Source organism: Anser brachyrhynchus (assembly GCF_964034855.1).
Source record: "Anser brachyrhynchus genome assembly, chromosome: 4".
NCBI classification, from domain to species: domain Eukaryota; kingdom Metazoa; phylum Chordata; class Aves; order Anseriformes; family Anatidae; genus Anser; species Anser brachyrhynchus.
The window spans coordinates 63,388,380-63,401,986 of record NC_137698.1 but is presented as its reverse complement, the minus strand read 5'-3'; the positions used below and the strand labels follow the sequence as shown (position 1 = coordinate 63,401,986).

The 13,607-nt window shown below is 37.0% G+C and overlaps 1 protein-coding gene across 8 annotated transcripts in view; it reads right to left on the bottom strand.

Annotated features, from left to right (window-relative positions):
* Positions 1-13,607, bottom strand: part of PROM1 (prominin 1) — a 63,199-nt gene that overhangs the window by 9,722 nt on the left and 39,870 nt on the right. For 7 of the 8 annotated variants that reach the window (XM_080588786.1, XM_080588783.1, XM_080588782.1 and 4 more), the window contains 11 exons: positions 12,227-12,444; positions 11,742-11,816; positions 10,521-10,584; positions 8,560-8,719; positions 7,303-7,455; positions 6,306-6,429; positions 5,773-5,876; positions 5,291-5,375; positions 4,157-4,303; positions 3,828-3,899; positions 17-109 (listed from right to left, as the gene is read on the bottom strand). In XM_080588786.1, coding sequence (XP_080444912.1) covers positions 17-109; positions 3,828-3,899; positions 4,157-4,303; positions 5,291-5,375; positions 5,773-5,876; positions 6,306-6,429; positions 7,303-7,455; positions 8,560-8,719; positions 10,521-10,584; positions 11,742-11,816; positions 12,227-12,444 — 1,295 coding nt within the window. The remainder of the gene's footprint in view (positions 1-16; positions 110-3,827; positions 3,900-4,156; positions 4,304-5,290; positions 5,376-5,772; positions 5,877-6,305; positions 6,430-7,302; positions 7,456-8,559; positions 8,720-10,520; positions 10,585-11,741; positions 11,817-12,226; positions 12,445-13,607) is intronic. The other variant, XM_080588787.1, reaches the window with a different exon arrangement.

Below are 13,607 nucleotides of genomic sequence, written 5' to 3'. Positions count from 1 at the left end.
TGCTTTAATATTTTACCATAGCTTGCTCTAGTGGAACAACTTGCTGGTTATGAATCATCCGAATATTGTTTGCATGTCCTTTTAAGGCATTTTCCAGTGCTCCTTTTGGCTGCAAAAAAAAATGAAATTATGTAGTATTGTTCAATACTTTCAGAGCTTTCAAATAAAGAAAAAAAAAAAAGAGAGCCACAATGAGAGTTACACATTATAAACTGCAGGGCAGCTGATGCTAACAACAGGCCATGGCAAATTGAAATCCTCAATGCAAGGAGGGAAAAAAAAATCGCCATATTAATAATTCAAACCTCAGTAACCAAAACATATATATTAAACTGCTTCTCTGGCTGTAACATTATCAGCAGATTTAATGGAAAATTTTCACAGAGCACACTAAGTTAGTTTAAATACAGAAGAGGGAGCACACCCCTTGCTACTCTCCTCTCCTCCGGCACGTCTCTGGTGCAGGGGTGCCCTCCTCTGGAACGAGCATTTCTCATTTACAGAGGCTCAAATACTTTAGCTATTTGCAGCGTGGACACAGCCACTAGTCATCTGCTTTCTGAAGGACACTGAAGTTTCAACATTTTCAGTCAGTAAGCTGGAAATGAGTCTGTGAAAGCTATTTTTCCTTTTAGTGGCTTCCAAATTTCAGTCAAAAGATCAGCTTGTGCCCTGATTTTAAAGCCTGGATACCCACCTGGAGCTCACACTTGTTGCAAAATGCCATGAAAATTCAATGTATTTCGGAGAATGAAATCATTTTCTATTTCCTCTTGGTGGCAAAACCAACCGGCTCCCTGAATACACACTGCTAACTCCATTTCAGAAGTAGAAGAATTTTAGTCCAAGACAAAACATAGACCTAAACCTGTTTTCTCAAAGGAAATCAGATTTCTCTGCTTTCACATCATTCAATCCACTGTTACCCAACACCACTTGCAGTTAGCAGGCTTGCTTGCCTTTCCTCCTATGAAACTTCTTTTCCCATTTTGGGACTGCAGCCCCTGGGGAACGTAGGTACCCACGGGCAGGTAACTACAGGTCCGTTTCCACAGGACGCAGTTATAAGGACTCAGAAACTGCTGGATTTGCAAGAAGAGCTACCCCAAACGCAAGCCCAGGCTCATGTAGAGATGAGACCTCATTCAGGAAACGGGGTTTCAAGATGTTTCATTTGGGGTACCCTAACAGTACAACTTTCTACTGAGAAAAACTTCTGCAGATACTTTTTACTCTACTGGCAAATAGAGAATAGGAAGGGCCATCATTTCATTTTGTCGAAAATATACTTTGTCAAAATTAGATTATCTCACGAAAAGACATGCTAGTCAAATACCAGAAGGAACAAATGACAGTGCGAATGGCTGTACGAATTTTGCTTCTCTGCTTCTGTACAGTGGAAATTACTTTTTCTGCAATGCCTATTACAGCAGTGTCTACACTGGAAAAGAGAACAAATCCCGGTGCAGCACTGTAATTGAGAATGGCAATGCATCTCTCACAGTACTTGTTCCTCTCCACTGCTGCCATCCAATCTGAGAGAACCATCCTGGTGAAAAGTAGCAAAACATTTTCCTGGTTAGACCTATGCCTTTTAAAAGCCAGTTTTATCTTTGGGGTGCATACTTCTGTGACATTTTTCTAGGTCCCCCTGCAGCTTTTTCCAGCTTTGCCTATTCTTTTGACAGCAGTCTGCCAGGGACTCTGTTCTGTCTTGTGATCCTCTTTCCAAATGAGAAGGAAAACAAACCCTTGCCTCCTTTACCCAATTTACAGGTATAATGACTAAATACTAAGAAATATACGTACTGTAAAGCCAAACAGCAAAAGACCATCAATCTTAGCTGTATGGCTGGCAGGCTTTGATGCTCAAACACACGTTCTCTTCCTGAGAAGTGTTCCTGTGAACAGTCATTTCACGTTTTCTGTTCTGAGAGATAAGGGTGCTCGATACTGTCGGTAAGGCTACAGAGCAGCTTCACTGTCGGTAAGGCTACAGAGCAGCTTCAGCATGCTTTGTGCTGGCAAGCTGGATCCACTTACCTAATAATGTCCGTGGGCAATATTGCTCCCTCCTCCACAGCATGACCCCTTGGTTTGATGCAAGTTTTTTTTTTTTTTTTTTTACTGTTTCCTTCTTTGCAGTGTTAAAATGTGTATTTAATTTTGTGCAAGGTGCCAGAAAATGCAATCTATACACTCAAAGTTAATTAATTCCAAAAGTTTTTAATTTGTTCTTTAATTGATTGTTCCTGTAAGCTGTAAGAGCTATCACAGTAATAAAGTAGAATTATAAAATACCCTTGGAAACCACCATCAATTTTTTAACAATCTAATACGTTGTATTGTGTTGTTTTTTCGTTTAGTCACTTTATAGATTACACTGTATAGCAAGAAAGAACTAAATACATACACTCTGAGAGGGAACATTTAATATTGTATTTTTCTTTGTCTTTTATATGAAGAAATTACTCAGCCTGATCTATTCTCACTTCCAATGCTTCCTTTAGATTCTGCTACAAAAAAAAAAAACAACGAAAAACCAATCTACCTGCACAATAGATTTTCCTTTACGGAGTTATGTAAAATGTACCTTTAAAGAGAAATCTCAGAGGCAATTCTATTAAGATATAGTATGTTGAAGAACCTCAGCTTTCACTTAGAAAATAACCCCCAAAACAAAAACTCTCCAACTGTACAACCTTCAGAATGGTAGAGAAAAAACTGAAAATGGAAGTGAAGTGTGGCCAAAGCTATTGGTATCTGTCCAAGTCAGCAGACAACCTAAATGAGCAAACAGACCAAGTGTGACTCACCCACTGTGCTTAAAGAGGACGATAGCCACAATACAAAAAAACATGGGCAGACTACCCCCCACGTGAGTACAGGTCTGGCATTAAAAAAAATAAGGAACAGCTGTGATTAACTTTTGCAAAAAGCTGGAGTAAACATACCAGCAACTTCTACCAGTGCTGCCCTCTCACTGGAGGAAGGATGAAAATCTGATAAATTCCAATCAGCATGGTCTCGCTCTGCTGCTGTGTCCTTTTGTGATACAAACGACCGTAGTAAATGTGCAGCATAACTCTCTCCCGTGCCACAATGCAGCAATGTCTTAGGTGACAGCAAAGCAATCTAGTGTCCAAACTGACTCCCACTTTGAAATTAAATAGAAAGTGACCTTGACATACATCCAAACATATCACTTGAATATTTAGTTAGTTTAGCTGTTAACACAGATGTGTCATTCTGCAGATTCATTCATTTGTTGTAGTTCCAGCCTTTGACCAGTGTCAGTGTATCTACATTGAACAAGCCCTACAGAGCAGATAGGACCTCTTTTGTGCATTCTTCCCCCTCAGTGGAGCCCCAGCTCCCAATAGAAGCCTTACGAGCTGCCTCAGTATTCATTTCATTACTAGTTGCAAAATCTTCTGAGCACTATGTGAAAGAAAACCCACTCAAATCCGTCATGATCCAAGCAACTTTTCTTCTAACTGGGACCCTAAAATGTAGGCAGCGTCACAGGAAACACTACAATGGAGTTAGCAGGCACACTGATTTCTTAATTTGCTGTTTAACAAAGTACACTTCCAAAGCAGATGTTGTAAAACTGCTAACATACAAAAATCAAGAATTAGCAGTCTCTAAAACACAGCTCGCATACATTGTTTTTTGAAGTTTTTCCTTATGTGACAATGCACCATGTATGTGTGTCTGAAGTACAAGAACTTTCCCATGGAAAGTCTAAATATTTGGCTATACATACTTATATAACACTACAATGACAAGTTTTATGTATTATTATATTGATAAGTTAAACTTACCAGCTGGTCTGCTCTTGCTTCTAAGTCATTAGCAAATGACAGAAGATCAACCTTGGTTACACTTTTATTGATCTAAAAGAAGATATGAACAACTCAGGAAGAAAAGAGTACGTTGTTATTGCACAAACAGACTGCAATTAATCACACCACCTACTCTGTCCATCCTTTATTTCTTCAAATGTTTACTGAAGTGCTTAACTTCTGAAGTACTTTTGCTCTACTTCCCCTTCCACACAAAAGCAGATTTTTCCTCTAGTTTTCCCACTGCTAAAGAAACATTTCATCTTAAGCTGTGTTCCAGCCGTGCCCCTAGATTACTACAGTCTCACCTCTGTTAAATATGCTCCAAAGTTTATCCCATCTATTCCCGAAGAGCTGAAATTCAGAAGATTCTCCTTCCCTATTTCATCCAGCAGAATGATTTTGCTGAGATTTATCTGAATATGTTCAATTCGAAGTGCTACATCTTCTGTATACTGAGAACAGAAACAAATTAAAACACAAAAGTAGTTTGCATCCAGAGCAGAGTCTCCTATACCCCTCCCCTCATATAGCAGCATCTACCTTTTGCTGACTCATCACTTCTATGAAGAAGCACGCAAACGACTTCATTGTCAACATCTGGTCAGCTCAATTAACCTTGTCAGAATCCAGGTAACGTTCTCCCCTTCCCTGCAGTACCCACACAGTCTGGCTACGCCATGTTCTAGACCACCTGTGCATCTTTCATACCAATGAATTACTTCTCCCTTCCCAGCCTCCACCATTGTGGAAGCTCAGACAAATTTTTTCTTCTAGTCAATCTTTCCTGTCCATTTTAATCATATGTTAATTGGAGCAGGGACCATATCTACTAAGTGTGGGTACAATGCCTGGCAGAATCCCCCTAAAGACTGCAGTAATGCAGGTCAGGATTACAGGTAACCAAAACATTAGTACAGTCATGCAGTGACAGTACTGTTGTGTGTTATTGCAGCCTAACTGAAAGGATTTTATCTTATCCCTCTCTCCTTACTTCCAAAATTGGAAACGTTCTTAGGAGCATAGCACATTGTATACAAGATCAACATAATTCTGATTGGAATCAGAAGGAAACAGAGCAAGAAAGGCATTTATGTAAAATAACAAGACCCTCATTATGCACCATAAGCAGCCTTTGGAAAATGCTAGACCTTCTATGCAAGTTTCAAAATTAAAAACATTATTATCTGCACCCATAAAAAAGCACATCACAACACCTTCCAAGGTTTTTGACGAAGACTGATAAAGAACTTAAAGATCTTATTTGCAAATATATTTCTTTCTTTCAAATTAGTTTGGACAGCTTGTGCCTCCTCGCAGAATGTACTGTACATAAAATCCAATACTCCTTAAAATCCAGACATGCTATACTGTGTTCAAGAGCAGACTTGTCACCAGCCTTCAAAAATATTCAAGAACCCACTCTTATTTTCTTTACTTACCATACTGATATTTAGAAATTCATTGATATTGAACAGGTGCTCTAGGTGAAGGGAAGTATAAATTCCTTTGTTTTCCTTGCAATCACTATAAAAATAAAAATACATACATCAGCCTGAACACCACCTTGGAGACAAAACATTAAACGAATGATTAATGATGTTTTCATATTTTAGGAAAATCAGTCTTTTAAAAAAGTTCTGGCTACGTTCTTTGAAGCTTCATCTATAAGAAAGTAAGTAATAACTTCTGATGGTCTCAAAGATAAGCTTTGCAAAGAGCTAGTGTTATGCAATATTATGTTAAAATTATCCCTGGTAACTCATTGATAGAAGAAAATCATTTTTACTAGTGATACACAAGAAAATCAATGTTGTCTTCGTGAATATGTGAGATTTCTGTGTGTGCTTGAAATACGAAACCTGGAAGATAACACAAAAACTATGTATAAATGGAATTCAATCTTGACCATAACTTTACATACCTGTACACTTTTTCAAAAGTCAAATTAATATTTGGATTTTTAAAGAGCATGCCAGAAAGATAGTTTTTCCAGTGCTGATTTAGTAAGTAGGGAGTATCCAAAACCTAGGAGACAAAATTCAGTGATGTTACCGTAAGCCCATGTTTTCAATTCATGAATATATTCATGTGTGATCTTTTGACACATACCCACATCTAAGCTTATCACGCACTGATGGAAAAACAAGCAGAGCAGTAGATTCAACCTCTCTGGTGTAGAAAGTGAATATTAAAGCTCCATGTCCCCAAGAAACGCTGAACTGCGGAAAAATTTATCTCCAAAGGAAGACAGGCACGCAGTATTTACACTGCAAAGCCAATTAAACCAAGAAAGGATCAATGTCTCTATTCAATGTGCAAATGGAAAGTAAAAACAGATCCAAACTCACTTGAGGTGTCTCACTTGAAATAATAAGTCATGAATAACTGACAAGACCATTAAGACTCACAGGGATTCTATTCATTGTTTAACAACTCGAATTTGAATAACTTCACCTTGAATAAAGTTTTATCTTCAAAGGGCTCACAGACCAGTTTTTCTACATTTCCACCTGTGACAAAAGTGAGCACCACTACAATCATCAGCACCCAGGAGAAAAGAAAACTGAATCCGACGCCACTGAAAAAAAAATATTAGAGTAAGTTTTCAAGAAGAAAATATACACACTTTGGGTAACAGTGAAACCAACAATTAGCAGCTATAGCATTTGCAGAGATAGCAGATGGACAAATGATGACCTAGTAGATGGCCAAAATACTTCCATTTACAACAATGTTCTTGCAGTCTGAAATCTCCTATGTGTTTAGGTCCTGTAAGTTTTCAGGTTTTACAGTTAAGTTCAGCTAAAGTGGGGAGACACATTTACAGTTGGCATGCAAACTCCTTTAAGAGTTAGGAGCCACAAAAGCACACAACATTCTTTTATATATTCAAATCTCTAGCTTTGTATTCTCAAAAAAGTTGTAAATAGATTACAGATGCAATCTTCTCCTGCATACAACAGAAATTATATTAAACCCCTACTGGGAACTTCTAACAGCACCCCCAAACTTGAGAAAACCTGGTCTGAGTAAGTCATGTTTCTCACCTCCTCGTATAGCTTTTTTCTTTTGAACAAGCACATAAATATATTTAGAAAAACACCTACAAATTCAATTTACACTTCCAATTATTTGACCCAGTTCTCTTATTCTGCAGTTTCCGAATAGGCTTACACAGATATTCACTAGCTAAAATACTCACTTTACAAGAGCAGATTCAGAGCTTTTATCTTCAGCTATGATCCTCAATGAAAGTGCAACCCAAAGCCTAAGTGCCTCAGTGGAAGTATGTTAAGTAAATACTTATGCTCTAATTTTTTTCAGCACATATAAATTTGTAACAAAAATCCTCTTCATACATATGTTCTTCAAAATCAACTAAAAAAAAACAACAAACACCTTCTACAGGTATCTGTTTGTATTTTGCTTTTCACAAATAAGTGAAACTTACGCCATAAGAAAGTTTCCTCCAGTGTTGGAAATGCAGCCCCTGGTTGTTGGAGAAGCGTGTTTATCATAACCACAGGTTCCACATAGCAGTCCAAGATAGTAGAAGACCACAATCAAGACCACCATGCAGCAGAGAATGAGACAACCCAGCCACCTAAGGAATAAAGCCAAAGTGCTTGGTTAGCATGCAAACAACGTACTAGAGACCTGCAGAACACTTTGGGCAATACTATATTCCTAATGGCCCATTTGTGGTTCTGACTGAGCAACAAAAGTCAGCAATGAAAAAACTTTTTTTCACCAGCATATATTTTGGGCCAGAACCCAATCACTTTTGGATTACAGACATCCGCTACTGAAGGGTTGGGGAATAAACAAACATTACAATACAGTATTCCAAGGTCCAGCAACTGCAGGTGGCCTGTACTGAAGTTTTAAAGACTCCAGGTGGAGCAAACAATGAGTCAAACTCCAAACTCCACCAAGTCAAACAGCAATTTGTTCAAGAAGCAACTGAATTTTTGAACTGAATGGGTCAATTGAAATATCATTGAAATTGAAATGTGTAGGGAGAACTTGATGAGCTTGAGGACTGCAATAAAAACTAGACAAAGTAAACAGTATGAAATAAAAAGCTTTGTGCGGCAAAATGGGATTATTATTCAATTACAGAAGTCATATAGGTCTCAGTTAGAAAGAATATGTAATAGAATACATTTTCTCAAAGTGTAATTAACCCATGCATTCGCAAGGACAAGTATTACATCAGTAGGAACAGGCATAAATGCACAAAGATTTACTAGGTGTGAAGCAAAATCTCTGCTATTACTACTCTGCATTGGAAAGGCCTGCAATAAAAAGGCATTGGCTCCAGGGCCCCTGTGTCCCTATGCTCTCACAACTTACCTGCAACTCAACAAAAAGGAGCCGCAAATAAAGAAGTCACCCCAGCACTGGGGTTAAACTGTTTCCTTATGCATTACATCTTCTGACATCTACCCTTTCTGAAAAAGATTCGAAGGCCTGCAGAGTAGAAACCACCACTTGCTCTGCACTGGAACAGCACCCAGCTCGGTTAGCTGCGATTTTGGACAGGGCTTTTAACCAAAATGCCAGTAATGAAAAGTTGCTTTATAGCATCTTGGTTTCACTGTCGTCATCATTAATAGATGCCCTTACAGAACATTAAAATATTATGCAGCATTAACAGTAGGTAGGACTTCATTTCTGTCTTACTTCCTATTTAACACGTTCATACCTGTAAAAATCGTACTGCTCCACTACTGGAAAGTAATCTTGAACATATGCTTCACTCTGTGTAAGATATATTGTCAAATCTGCTAAAATCTTCTGAACAGGGAGAGTTTTTGTGAAGCTGCTGATATTCGAACCAATGGATTCCAGCACATTTTTGATATCTAAAAGAATAAATGTGTTATATTATTACAGATTAATAGAATAAATTTACATTCTATCTATGCATTATAAAACGCTATTAAGCCTTTTTGCACATGTAACAAGGCAAGCCATGAAGACAAGCGTGAGGAAAAGACAAGCAAGCAACAAAAGCATTTAGCTTCAAAGTAACGCAATGGCATTTTAAAACACACACTTTATTTTTAGCATTCCGTTTAATGATGAAAGATGTAGATGTCGAGCCAGAGCTTTCTTTCCTTTTGTTACAATGAATGTGCCACTTATCTAGCCATCTTAAATCTTGCTTTTCATGCAATATTGCAAATGGTAACACTGAGTGAGACAATTAGCCACTAGGTTTATGAAGGAGAAGATCAAAATCTATTTAAACTCCACCCCTTGGGAATACAACACTGTGAAAGAAATTAGACTGCCTATATTGATAATCTATAATAGTTACTTTCAGTCTTATTAAAAAAGATTACTTAAATTCATTCCAATTAGTTAGCAACACTCCAGATAATGATCAGTTAAGCCAGTTTTTTTCTCAAATTATGAACAACTCTTGTGCTCACAATTTAGATACACACAATTTAAATACACAAAGACACGATTCATTGACTTATTATTCTTTATTTGTAAAATGCAGTTTGTGTCTATTCATCCCCTTTCTTTGAACTTGGAACATGCTTAAAGCATCAAGATGTAGGTTGCTACTTGGTAGTAGGCAGCACCCTCCTCTTTCTCTGACAACTGGACAAGCTCTGTGTTTTGATGTTTACTCTTCCAATTAAGCTCAATCAGGTACAAAAATGTTCTTTTTTAGAAAAATTTACAAATTACCATGAAATTTCTCTAGTGGAAGTATTGTTTTTGTTTGTTCTGTAAGTCGAACTCAGTTTTTATAAAAACAAAAAAGTACAGCTATAATAAATGGATACATTAAGATGACCTGTCTGTGTTTATGGATATCAGCAGTTATGGTAAATGAGCAAATCTGCATTAGGTTTCCTAATGAAAAGCATCACATCACACTCTTAGAAAACGGGCTCATTTTAGGCAAGTTCACACAGTATACTATGCTTGTATCCATACTGTGTTTCATGTTGCCAAAAAAACAAAACGAAAAACTTACAAGGAACAGCTGTATATTTATGCAGAACAGGTCCACAATGCAAGAACAAAAATTAAAACAGATTAGTATACATACATTACACTACATTTCAGTCAGTGTCAAGTGTCCAGGTACTGTCAAAATCCACAATTTAAAGTCAGAATAACAAAGTAATTAAGACAGGCATTTAAATTAAGGCACATCTTCCACCTCCCCTTTGTCATCTGCTACATTTTACTAAAGCAGCAGGTAGGGTCAGGTTTGTTGTTTTTTTTTTGTTGTTGTTTTGTTTTGTTTTTTTTTTTGAAAAGCATCACATCCCTGAGTATACCATAGACATATTGGTCAAACAAAGTTAGGCTTGCAACCAAACAAAGGTAAAGCATCAGTTTCCAGTTGGGATCTCAGGATTTCTCATTATTTGAGGAGTAAAAAGCCCAACAAACAGAACTCCTCCATAAAACACCATATGGACTAGTTTTAGATTTTGGGTCTTCATTAAGACATACTTCCTCTTTATGTTATTTGTGGCATTAAATCTTGCAAAACGTTAAGTTTTACATTTCATTTTTAATCATCTTTAGCCCAGGAAATATATCATCAATAAAAGAAAACAAATGATCAGTAATTGATGTAAAAACATCAGCATTAAACAGCTAAAGTGAAAATACAGTTTCCATTGTGCTCACCTGATAAGATGTTCTTAGTTTGGTTCACCACTAAGTCTGGAGTATCATTAAATGCTGCATAACCCTAAAAGCAAAAGTTGGAAAAATTATAATTAAGTTCCACATTGCCAAATTACTTGAATTTTTTTCCTTTTATACAAGGACTGAAAGTTTACATATGGTAAAATGTATGTGGTAATACTATGGAAAAATACATTTTATTACTGCACATTAGAAAAGGTCAAAGCAAATTATGAAGTCAGGTGCATTTCAGATTTGGTTTGGACTCCATCATATTCCTTATAAATTATCTTAATTTATATACACATGCATCTGTCACTATCATAACAAATTTTATAGTACTTTTGCCTGTCAGATCTAATTCATGCAAAACTGAGAATGCACATGAAACACCTCCTCCCTGCAAGTCTATGCCTTCTTAACATGAAACGTGTTTTACAAACAATGAAATCCATCTATCTCTGTAATCCATTTTCTTCAGTGAGAAGGGGAGAGAAAAGATAAAAGCTGTGGGGACCAAGCTCAGTAGCTCAGCTGGACAGAAAGGAGAGGCCACTGCAGTGGACGCCTGAAGTTTTTTCCTGCAGGCCTGATCAATTCACCAGCTTGCAGGGGTCTTGGCCTCCAACATGTAGCCTTTGGTTCAAGAAAGTGCCCTTCTGTTATTCACAACTGTTTTCAAATTGCTAGGTTTATAAACTGCTCAAACTATACTATTTTTGATAGGTGAAAGGATAGGTGAGTCTCAGTATTTTGTAGACTTGCAAAAATACCAATAGTAATTGCCTTAGAACTGTTGCACCAGACTTAAGATCAAATACGCACATAACAAATTTAAAAAAAAAAAATCAAGATAGCTGGAATTTCAATACATCTAATTAGGAGACCAATTAGGATTTTTATTTTTTTAATGTAAACTAAAAATATAGAGTCTGCTACCAGATCCACGTTTCTGTCTTTTTGCTTTTTAAGGACTCTTCTTTCAAGCAGACAATTAGCAAAACAATTTTAAAGTGTAGTATCCTGGGGATGTAAAGCACCACAGTCATATATTTAAATATTAAATCTTGGTCAAACAATGGAATAATGAGATGTATCTACCACGAAGCAAGATAAGGTGGGAACAAGCGAATTCTGCTTGAGAAAGCTAAGGGAAAACAGGTGATACGTAAGTATCCCTGTTTATTAATTAAGCACTAACAAGCTTGTCAGGAAACATACCTTCTGAACCAGACTAGAAAGGTCTATTTTAAGGACATCGTTGACCTTGGCTAGCTGTGAGCTCACCCCCGGCAACTAGGAAACAAAAAGCAGTCTTGAGTCACATCAAAGCAGTAGTCTTGCTACTTTACTAATATTTCAAATATAGCAGCGAGGGCAAAGAAACTAGAAAGACCATTTATAATAGAATCTTTCTAGCACACCCCCGAAACCTTTGTTGTACAAAAGCAAAGTTTAACTTCAGCATTTTCGGGAAGAGCAGATTATTTTGCTGCCCATAGCAGCACTTTAACGTAGCTGCTTGACACACATTTTATTCTCTTCTACACGGAAGATGAAAACAGTAACTGGAATTACCCAGAAACACAGAATATGTTAAGTTCACTTATCTCACAAGCGACAGCACACTGAACCATCAATTTGCAGAGATATTAATGGGCTTATTCAAGGCAATCACACTGCAAGTCTGAAAAATATTCTCTTACCCCACTAAAATTGGCATTAATGTTCAGTTGATTTAATGAATTCCTGATGATATTGCAAGTTGAGGCAGCCTGTGCTGCAGAGCATGCAGAATCATTGAGGGTGTTGCTCAGGTGCATTTTAACGTCTGTCAAATTTGCATGAAGCCTCTCAGTGCCTTCCTGCAAAACCTCAACAGAGACGCTCACATTTTCCAGTGCCTCCTTCGTTTCTCTGATTGCTGCAAGGATGAGATATAGTTTTAAAAAAATCTTTAGTTAGAAACTAGATGCAGGTAGAGAAAGTATGCATGCACATATAAACACTATGAGCTTTTTAAAAATACTGATTTAAATAACCTTTCCATCCCTCCCAGAAGAACCCTCTAGCACAGAATACATATTTCTTGTAGATAAAAATAAATCACTTACATTTTCCTACAAACAAATTAATGAGCTCAAGCTACTTTTATTGAGATTCTACCCACTTCTCAGACTACTCTTTTCTCCTCTTTCCCTCATTTTTCTTAACCTGAGATTTCAATAAAGAACCTTAATGCTTGGTTATTAGAAATCAAAAGAAAGCCCATATCCACAAGAGAGTATTTTCAACGTGTCGGTTGTAATCCAACTCAAGAAATTATGTAGCTGCAAGAGGAAAGGAAAAGAGATTGTGTTGCAACGGCCAAGCATTAATGCATGTTAACACTGTCTGCCTTCGGATTCTGTCCCAATCACACAAAAAAAAGAACACTAAACAGGTGTTTTAAGACAAAAACCACACAGATACAACTAAAAATGCACAAGTGTACAAAAATAAAGCACAGTTCACATAACACAAGGTTTTATCTTTTTTTTTACCTTTGATAGCCCTTTCCACTTTGACTTCAAGACAAATAAGAGAAATAAAGCAAAAAAGGAGAATGATGACAAATGAGTGAGAAAGAACTCAAGAAAGAATTTATGAGTTAAAAAAAAAACACAACACAAAGTGACTCAAGTTGAAGGACGACTTTCACTTTGCTCTATAAGGTGTACCCGATTCCTGAAAAAAGAAAACCTTAAAATAGGGAAAAAAAAAAAAGTATTTTCTTTAAAGGAGACAGAACTAAGCACAAGCAATGCTAAACTTAAAGGTACAATCAAGAAACTGTTGGCACTCTCATAGTAGGCTTGGCAGTGATGAGGCCAACGTTTGTTCATTCACTGACCTGTCAAAGGCTAACCTGCAAAGACCTATAGAGAGATCTTAGAGCACAGCTCTCCTAGTCTCCCTTATAATCAACGGAAAGGGACAACCACCTGAAACAGGGAATACAGACTTATCTGTCTTCAATGACTGCTGAAACTAGGTATCAACAATGGCACCTAAATCTTGATTTACTTTTTAAATACATTTATAAAT